The sequence below is a fragment of the Erythranthe guttata genome, chromosome 3 (assembly GCF_056151865.1).
Source record: "Erythranthe guttata isolate IM_541 chromosome 3, IM_541, whole genome shotgun sequence".
In the NCBI taxonomy this organism is placed as follows: Eukaryota; Viridiplantae; Streptophyta; class Magnoliopsida; order Lamiales; family Phrymaceae; genus Erythranthe; species Erythranthe guttata.
In genome coordinates this window covers 16,127,003-16,137,058 of record NC_142535.1, presented here as the reverse complement: position 1 = coordinate 16,137,058, position 10,056 = coordinate 16,127,003, and the positions used below count along the sequence as shown (strand labels likewise).

The following is a 10,056-nucleotide window of genomic DNA, read 5'->3' as shown; positions in this document are numbered from 1 at the left end:
TTTATAGGCCCGGCCCAGAAAAAACCTAGCATAATAATTAGGGTAAATTCCACTTTCCCCCCTACTACTTTGGCTCGATATCACTTTACCCCCTTCTAGTCCCGATTGCATTGATTTGCCCCCCTATACTTGAAAAATTGTCTCAATGTGGCCCTCACTGTTAGTTTTCAGACCTTTGACCTTAACACTACTTGATCTAATTCTGAATTATAAAAAAAATCACACCTAGTAGTTTAAATAATTATAAAAAAATTAGGAAAAAAATTGCGTTGGCTTTGTGGACTTTGTTTCTCTTTGTCATGATTTTTTTATTATTATTTTTTTTATTTTTTTTTTTGTTTTTTTAATAATTATTTAAAGTGGGAGAGGTGGCGTTTTTTGTAATTTCAGAGCTTAGATCAAACGGTATTAAGGTCAAATGTTTGGCAACTAACAATGATAGCCACATTGAGATAAAATTTCAAGTGCATGGGGGCAAATTGATGCAATCGATAGTAGAAGGTGGTAAAGTGATATTGTGCCAAAGTACAAGGTGAGAAAGTGAAATTTACCTTAATAATTATTAAGCCAAATTACGACCACCCGTGAGGTAAGATCAAATTAAGAGAAAACCCCTCATATTTTTTCTTTATTAGGTTGAAATTCAAATTGGACCATCGTTAAATTGCACTTTAAGATCAAAATCATGCATATCGAACCATTCATAAAAAAATGTACTTACAGCAAACTAACGAAACAGAAAAGGAAATAGTCCGTTCCGCAAGAATGGCCTAACAGTTGAAGGAAGTAAACTTGTGCCAATTAATATATGTTCAAATTCTATTGGTCATCGGGTCGCTTCGTTACCGATAAAAAAAATGAAAGTAGTCCTTATCTTTTTTTTATTTTTTAAAGTTAAATCCCCCCATAATTGAATACATTTGCATACATATATTCCAATTGTTGAGAAGACTTTATTCTATCCCATTCGTCATTCCTGCTAAACGGATATAATTAAAAAAATCAACTAGTACTAGCAAACATAAAAGAAACCTAAATCACCCAATGGAGGACCACATCTAAATGTAAAATGGACCAATGGCCTCACTGCAAATAATGTAACATTCACTAGATATTTATAGTTCACCCCATTTTTATATTCAAATTTACATTTAGATATTTTATTTTTAAATTCAATTTTATTACAGTTGAGGATTTTGAACAAGACAGGTTTTCGTCATACTCTATTATTTTTTTCGGCTGTGAAAAGTCAATAGATTCCAGCAGACACAAAATGGGCTTGTTCTTCAGTCTTCACTCCTCCTGTAATAAGTTGATTTCTTAATTAATCCTCCAAATTTTTATTCCCCTCAAAGAAAATATTATAATTATTAAATTTCATGATTTAAATTAATTCTATATCAAAAAAAAAAAAAAACTCACAGTCACGAAGTCGATCAACGGCCATGGTTGATCCGTGATCGTCATAATTAGGGATGTTACATCGCATTCATTAATACTCCAACTACTGCATGCATTCAACACATAAATAATGCATAGCTATTTTCGGCGTCGTTTTTATTCTATTAATCTATCGAAAGAGACAGAATATTGCAAATTCCAGTGGCTGCAAAAATTCACTGAAAAATTGGATGCCTAACTTAATTAATGTTTCTTCTGAAGTTCACCGAGTTATATCCTATCAAATACATACACCGATCACATTACATGTTCATAATCCGAAGTCTTAGCTGCAACAAGGGCTCGACGAAACAACGAAGAAGCAGATTTACGAAAAAACAGAGTATCCAAAATCTTGATCAATTCATGCAATTTTACTCTTAGCCATTCAGACGTGTATTCAACATTCAGCATTCAGTGCTTAATCCTATAAAACACAGCCTAAGCAGATTTGGGAAAAACAGAGTAGCCAAAATCTTGATCGGTTCATGCAATTTTGTATTACCAAACATTAATGTAATGAAGTTTACGAAAGTTCATCGTTAAACAAGATTAAAAAGAAAAACCGGATCCTTCTATGTTAGATAAGTACTATTTCTAGTAATCGAACGACTAAAAAGCTTCAACTCAAATACTTCATCCCGACAATCTCATGTCGTCTTTAAGCATAATAGCTGCCCGTAAACCGAACTAAAAGTCGGTATCTTCTGCTACTAAATAGCATCAAGCTATAAAACAGAAACCGAGCCCGTAAACAGGGTTAAAGAAAACAGTGGCAAGCATGAATCATGTGAAAAAATTGTCGACGGTGAAATATCGATAATCTGCGTGATTTGGTTACACATTGCAACAAAGGAAACAACAATTTGAAGGGATTGAGGGAAGGTAAAAACAGAAGCTTTTGTACACAGACAAATATATATTTCATTACATATATACAATATTTGAAAATACAGAAACACCCTCAAAATCCATCACAGCCAACCTAGTAAGTAGTACCCCTCCTTCAAACTTGACAGCATCTTTTGCATTATCAAATTTACAAAGTCTGAAAGCAAAAAAGTTGCAATTTTTAGGGGATGATTGGAAGCATTTCCCTATGTCTTTTTTTGACCTAATAATATATGAGCTATAAGCTGTACCAAATTAACAGAAGAAAAATCCTCAAAAATACTCCACAACTCCAAATTCGATACTTATTAGGTTTTGGAATTCCCAATTTCAGCTCCTCAAATAAATTAAAAAAAAAATCAAGGATTATGCTGCTGAGGGAGGCGGAACCGGACCTGAGAGGCCGGCGATTTGACGGCGACGCCGTGCCAGCAGATGCCGCCGCGGCACATTTCGTGGCCGTGATCGCGCGACGCCATCAGCGCGTGGGTGGCCTTGCGCGAGACGTCCCATACGAGGCTCGCGATCAGGATCGCCGCCACGACCGCCGTGGAGAGGACGAGGACGCAGACGCCGCTGAAGCTCCGGCCGACGGCCAGACCGTATGCCCTCATCGCGGCAATGACCAACAGGTACAGTGTCGTCAAATTTCCGGCCACCGCGTTGGAAATCGCCATTGCGTCGATTTTCAAAATTAATTTTTTTTTTATTTTTTTTCTAGAGCATGAAGTTTGTCGGTGGGTGGTACGCGCGCGTGTGTGTGTGTGAAAATCGAGAATGAAGAAGGTTGTCGATGGATTCTGGTGGGAGGAATTTAATGGTTTGGGGGTGGGGGATTTTATATACACGAAGAAGTGACTCAAACGGGTCGGGTCGGGTGGGTTGAAGGTGGGGGTGGGGGTGGGGGGGGGGAAGGTCAGGTTCTGTGGTTTTGAGCTTATCTTACCTCCCTTTCAATTTTGGCTGAATTTAACCGCATTAAATTATTCCCTAGTGACACGTGGCACTGCCTAATGAAATCAATATTTTGTAGACGTGGCAAATTACATTTTAGTATTTTCTTAATCTTTGAACTTTATTATAATTTTGTGAGAGATAACCATGATATGCTATGCGAGTATATCGGGTAATTTTTTACTATTTATTTACGTATAATTGCACACGTGTACATCTGAATGTATGTAAAATACGTGCGATTAAATCTATAGTATACCTGTATACCAGACAGTATAACCGACGAAGTTTACTCTGATGAGTATAGACAAAATAGATATTTTTCTTTAATTATAACATTTTTAAAATAAGAACACATACAAGTAAATTAGAACTTGTAAATTCCGTACAAGTTGAATTTTCTCAAAATTTATTGAATCTCAACAGCATATTTAAAACTCGAAGCCCCCCTAGCTTGAATTATTGGTTGGTCCAAAGTAGCAATTTAATAGCCACAAACAAATTTAGCTCAACTTAAACTAGTACTTTTAACTTTTAAGTTACATTAAATCTTTATTTATTTATTTTGGGACTGGGGGGGGGGGGGGGGGGGGGGGGGTCACTAGTTAGGAGCTGGTAATTGAGATTATCACCAAACTAATGTAGTTAAGAGTGAGTTTAAAATATGTTTAGTTTATTGCGGTTGCTTTAAGTTTCTTTCTCCACACTATAATATTATATTACATATTATTTACTTTTCAATAAAAATATCTAAAGTTTCTTTCGTTTCATAATTCATACTCTATACACCCCACCTTGCACCTAAAGTAACGTTACTTATACATAATACTTTCTCCTTAATCTAATTGCATACAAGTGCACCAAATTAGGCTTACATTTTTTACATTTAAATATTAATAATTTTCAAAGATTTCGGCGTTTTATTCTCTTTAAATTATTAAGTATTGCTCTTGGTTAATACTTTAATTATAAAATAATTATACTAAATAAGGTTTATATATTAACTCCAACTTTAGTTTAGTACAACATTTGGGCCATGGCCCCATTGCAGTAATAATTACTAACATGGTCCACAATATAGTTCATTAGCCCAAATTTCGGCCTATTAGAAAATTGAAGATTTCCCACTGAGTAATTCATTTGGGCTCAATTCATAAATATAACTAATCAAATTTGAATACATATTAATTTATGAAGCTTGTTTTGAGCTCCAACTCGATTAAGAAGAATGATAAAACATGTAAAAGAATCAAAAAGCTACTCAATCTCGATTCTGACTACTTGTGAAACCAAACTGAAACGCAATTTTAAAAGTTCGATAAAAGTCCTAAAAGGTTTGAACAATGATTTTTTCGAGTCGACTCGACTCGATTCGTTTAGATCTCTAGATATCAAACCAGTAAGTTGATTTATATGATCCAAGTTCGAATCCTCTTATCGTTGCTAGATGGATTTTGTCACACGTACTTAACCCAGAGTGGCTTATGTTTCCTGTATGATTTATAAGCTATTTTACGAGAGTGTACGTTTATTCAGTGCACTTTCGACTATTTCTTTTTAGTATTTTTGCTAAAGTAAATGGAGTAATATACAATTTACCCATAAAAAAATTGTAGACCCCACAACACTCCATAATAGTTAATACCCATAATTGGTCAGTCTTCCAAGTCTTCTCCATGGAGCTTTCCAGAACCCACACACAGCTAACCACGTCTCATAACCCAAAACGAAGCAATCGTATCCTTCCACGTAGCAACAAACCCTCCACCACCGTCCGATTCTCCAAGCTGGCAAATGCTAGCCAATCAAAACGTTTATATTCGTGGCAGTCTATTTATTTTATTTATTTATTTATCACCCCCCTGCAAAATCTCGGTATATATTATTCAGTCCTACTCACTCACAGTATCAGCAAAAATTCGAACTCCAAATCTGAGCTCAAGTGTTTGCAGCTAATCGGAACAATGAGGAAGTGGACGATTCCGTCCGTTCTTTTTCTACTATGCCTTCTGTTTCTTCTTCCGGATCAAGGTACTTAATCTCGGTTCGATAATCTGTAATTAATTTTTATTTTTTTCTGCATTTTCTGCTTGATTTTATGATTAATTGCGGATGAAATTGGAATATGTAGGTAGGAAAATACAGGCAAATGCAGAAGTCGATTCCGATGCGGCGGTGGATCCGCCGAAGGTGGAAGAGAAGTTAGGCGCCGTACCACATGGATTATCTACTGATTCCGATGTCGTTAAGAGGTATTTATTGATATATATTTTTTTTTAATTCATTGAAATTCGTTACCGTAAAATGAAAATCATGTTTGTTGATTTTTGTTGTTTGTGATTTAGGGAAGCTGAGTCGATGTCGAGAAGAAATCTCCGCACAAATGCGGAGAAGTTCGAGTTCCAGGCTGAGGTTTCGCGGCTTATGGACATTATTATCAACTCTCTTTATAGCAATAAGGATATTTTCTTGAGAGAGTTAATCTCCAATGCTTCAGATGTAAGCTTTTTTGTGCCTTATGTGGTTTGTACTTGAGAATTCATTTGGGGAGATGCTAATTTTTTATGCTTCTTATTTTTTTTTTGTCCAAAATTCAGGCACTGGATAAGATTAGATTCTTGTCGCTCACTGACAAAGAAATTTTGGGCGAAGGTGACGATGCGAAGCTTGAGATTCAGGTTTGTATTCAATGCTTAATGATATTGCTTAAAGTCAAATGCTATTATTATGTTATTACAAGCATTTAGTGTCTTATCATCGTTTATCATAGGCATGCCATTTGTCTCCAGAAAATAAATAAATACATAAGTAGGTAATGATATTTGAATATCGAATGACTGTTTGATGAAGCTTAAGATGATTTAAGTTTGCTGCAGTTTGTTATTTGTTGTAGTAAGTAGTTGATCAGTTAAACTTTAATGAAGAAATTTAATGCAGAAAATGGTGGATTTTGGGAAATATATTCTCTTTGGGTCTCTGAAATGACTTCAATTTATGATATGCAGATTAAATTGGACAAAGAAAAGAAAATACTTTCCATCCGTGATAGGGGTATTGGAATGACAAAGGAGGATTTGATCAAGAACTTGGGTACCATAGCCAAATCCGGAACGTCAGGTAGCTATAAATTGAGCTCATTCAAATTTAGTAGTTTTTATAGTTAAGCTTGTACTTTTCGCTGTTGCTGGTTGGGTAATAATTGTTGCTAATTGTTCATAATGCGTTGCTTGCAGCATTTGTGGAAAAAATGCAGACAAGTGGTGATCTTAACCTTATTGGGCAATTTGGTGTTGGATTCTACTCAGTATACCTTGTGGCAGATTATGTCGAAGTGATTAGCAAACATAATGATGATAAGCAGTATGTTTCTTGGACCTAATTCCTGTGTTTAGTAGGTTATTCTTTGCAGATGTTTCTTGATTGAAAATTTGGTATATGATGACAATTATGTGCGACATTGTGACCACTTTTCAGGTATGTGTGGGAGTCGAAGGCGGATGGAGCTTTCGCCATATCAGATGATGAGTGGAACGAGCCACTTGGTCGTGGAACTGAAATCAGATTGCATCTTAGAGATGAAGCACAAGAGTACTTGGATGAGTACAAGTTGAAGGTTGGTTAACCATATACATTTTTTTATTCTTCAGATGCCCAACTAGTTGCTGCATATTATTTTCGATAACTGCCTGTAACTATGACTAGCCTCTGTGATTAGTTCCATATGTGTACATAGTTTGAGCATGAAAAAACGGTGCATGATAGGCGATAGTTGCCACTTATATGATCTTGTTATCTGTTTTTTTCTTTGAACGCATATCTAGATGGCTTCTATCTTCTGTGATTTTTTCAATTTCCATCTATTTCAGTCTTTTTAAACCTATATGCCCTTTTCAATTGAATTTATTTCCATTCTCCCATTTAATATCATTGGAATTGCATGCACACAAAATTGAGATCTAGACCATTTTTCGGATGATATATGAGCATTACTGGTCCACGAGAAACCTGTCCATGCTGTTAACCTTTGACTACCTGGAATCAAAAGCATTAATCTGATTTTGTATGCTAGTGTTAACAATTTATGTCAGCCTATATGAATTATCTTGATAACAGATGTGGAGTTTTTAATGTAGCATTTACTATCTGTACCGTAAAGCAAATATATTAGATATTGTAATCTTGTTTCTGAAGATTTTAATGACTTATGTTGCTTCCTATGTTGTTTCTCTCATGTTTTGCTCTGAGCGTAATGATCTTAAATAACCATGATCCAGGAATTGGTGAAGAAGTATTCTGAATTTATCAACTTCCCCATAAACCTTTGGGCTACCAAAGAAGTGGATGAGGAGGTTCCTGTTGACGAGGATGAGTCCAATGATGACGAGGAAACATGTATGTATAATAAATCTGCTAACTCTTCCTGGTATTATGCTGTGTGCATAATATGCATTCTAGTTATTCTCGTTTCTTACCATAGTTCACTGTGCCATGGACAGCTGATAGTAAATCTTCTGAAGAAGAAGAGGAAGAAGATGCTGAGAAGGAAGATGAGGAGAAGAAGCCCAAGACGAAGACAGTAAAGAAAACTACATATGAATGGGAACTTTTGAATGATGTGAAAGCTATATGGCTACGAAGTCCTAAGGAAGTAACTGATGAAGAGTACACTAAATTCTACCACTCTCTGGCCAAGGTATATATCATGGACTTTATTTTACTTTTGCAGTCTTTCTTTTTCCCATATTGTTAGAGCAATTTATGAACATATTAAATTCTATTTGCAGGACTTTGGTGATGAGAAACCTCTATCCTGGAGTCATTTTACCGCTGAAGGTGATGTGGAATTCAAGGCTGTGTTGTTTGTGCCTCCCAAGGCTCCACATGATTTGTACGAGAGCTACTACAACTCAAACAAATCCAACTTGAAGTTATATGTCAGACGTGTTTTTATCTCTGATGAATTTGACGAGCTTCTGCCCAAGTATTTGAACTTCTTGATGGTAACCCTCATTTTCGCAAACTCATATAAATGCTATTCATGTTAGTATATTGAGCTTCAACTCCTTCCTGTTTGGCCTATGTGACCAGGGTCTTGTTGATTCCGACACTTTGCCACTGAATGTGTCGAGAGAAATGCTACAACAACATAGCAGCTTGAAAACAATAAAGAAGAAACTCATCCGCAAGGCTCTTGATATGATCCGGAAGCTCGCTGAAGAAGACCCTGATGAATCTAATGATAAAGATAAGAAAGGTACGAACATCATGTTGAAGTAAAAGTGGTTACCGAACTGCAACGAAATAAAACCATTAAACGCTTTATGTGTTGCATACCTGCTCAACACTTCCAGTCCAATTATTGCTACATGTGGTCTGAGTTCATTCTGAAAATATTTAATGATGAAGCAGATATTGAAGAATCCGGTGAAAGCAACGAGAAGAAAGGTCAATATGCAAAATTCTGGAACGAATTTGGCAAGTCAATTAAGCTTGGTATCATTGAGGATGCAACCAACAGAAATCGCCTTGCAAAGCTTCTTCGGTTTGAGACGTAAGAGTATTTTCTGAAAATTTATAAATTTTGTTGAAAACTGAGCCGCTATTTCTTTATAGAAGATTAAGTTATGGTTGGGTTTTGCACTCTGCAGCACAAAATCAGATGGTAAGTTAACTTCATTGGACCAATACATCTCAAGAATGAAGTCCGGACAGAAAGATATTTTCTACATCACTGGAACAAGCAAGGAACAGTTGGAGAAATCTCCATTCCTCGAGAGACTAACAAAGAAGAATTACGAGGTAAACGTTCGACTTTTTACTTACACTCTACCTATTAATATTTTTTTTTTCAGTCACAATTACTCTTCCGAGTGATAATTACATTCAAACTATCCTTGCAGGTTATTTTCTTCACCGATCCAGTGGATGAGTATCTGATGCAATACCTAATGGACTACGAAGACACGAAATTCCAAAATGTATCCAAAGAAGGGCTTAAAATCGGAAAGGATTCAAAAGACAAAGAGCTCAAAGAGTCGTTCAAGGGCTTGACCAAATGGTGGAAAGGTGCTCTCGCAAGCGACAACGTCGACGATGTGAAGATAAGCAACCGTTTGGCTGACACACCCTGTGTAGTAGTGACTTCAAAATTCGGCTGGAGCGCAAACATGGAAAGGATAATGCAATCTCAAACTCTATCAGATGCTAACAAGCAGGCTTACATGAAAGGCAAGAGGGTACTCGAGATTAACCCGAGGCACCCTATTATCAAGGAGCTTCGTGAGAGAGTATTGAAAGACCCCGAGGTAATTTTATTGACTCAACATGGTTTGCTTTCGATTTTGTGAATGTTATTGCATTCTTTGAGATTAACAGCGGTCGTTGACTTTTTGTGTATCCAGGATGAAAGTATAAAGCAAACAGCACAACTTGTGTACCAAACAGCACTTATGGAGAGTGGATTTGTACTGACCGACCCGAAGAATTTTGCTTCTCAAATCTACAGCTCGGTAAAGAACAGCCTTGAAATCAGCCCCGATGCAGCAGTTGAGGAGGAAGATGATGTGGAAGAATCCGTGATCGAATCTGGTGCAACAAAAGACGAAACGGAAGCTTCATTGAATGTGGATGAAGTTAGTGAAGAGGATGTTAAGGATGAGTTGTAGGTTTTGCATGAAGAAGGAATTTGTTTCTTTTATTTAGCCCTTCTATCTGAAAATCCTTGAGCTACTGATTGCATGCCGAGTCGGTGCACTTTCGGTTAGGGTTAGA

At 36.4% G+C, this 10,056-nt stretch overlaps 2 protein-coding genes across 4 annotated transcripts; one reads left to right on the top strand and one right to left on the bottom strand.

Moving 5' to 3' along the window:
- Positions 1–1,059: 1,059 nt before the first annotated feature.
- LOC105956412 (uncharacterized) lies at positions 1,060–3,155 on the bottom strand. Of its 3 annotated transcripts, none has more exons than XR_016030370.1 (3): positions 2,727–3,155; positions 1,423–2,488; positions 1,060–1,302 (listed from the first exon to the last, which is right to left on the bottom strand). XR_016030370.1 is itself a non-coding variant. In XM_012980260.2 (2 exons), the coding sequence occupies exons 1-2, from the start codon at positions 3,006–3,008 to the stop codon at positions 1,294–1,296; spliced, it is 291 nt and encodes a 96-aa protein (XP_012835714.1). In that variant the 5' UTR covers positions 3,009–3,141; the 3' UTR covers positions 1,060–1,293. The 3 variants fall into 3 exon arrangements, 1 of the variants encoding a protein (XP_012835714.1); XR_016030371.1 differs by having other exon boundaries at positions 1,423–1,507; positions 2,727–3,136; XM_012980260.2 differs by lacking the exon at positions 1,423–2,488 and having other exon boundaries at positions 2,727–3,141.
- A 1,814-nt stretch (positions 3,156–4,969) lies between these two features.
- SHD (Chaperone protein htpG family protein) lies at positions 4,970–10,014 on the top strand. The gene is made up of 15 exons (XM_012980261.2): positions 4,970–5,316; positions 5,417–5,537; positions 5,631–5,784; positions 5,883–5,963; positions 6,291–6,402; positions 6,519–6,645; positions 6,760–6,898; positions 7,560–7,677; positions 7,782–7,978; positions 8,070–8,285; positions 8,374–8,539; positions 8,695–8,836; positions 8,934–9,084; positions 9,186–9,590; positions 9,687–10,014. The coding sequence occupies exons 1-15, from the start codon at positions 5,250–5,252 to the stop codon at positions 9,948–9,950; spliced, it is 2,460 nt and encodes an 819-aa protein (XP_012835715.2). The 5' UTR covers positions 4,970–5,249; the 3' UTR covers positions 9,951–10,014.
- Positions 10,015–10,056: the final 42 nt, after the last annotated feature.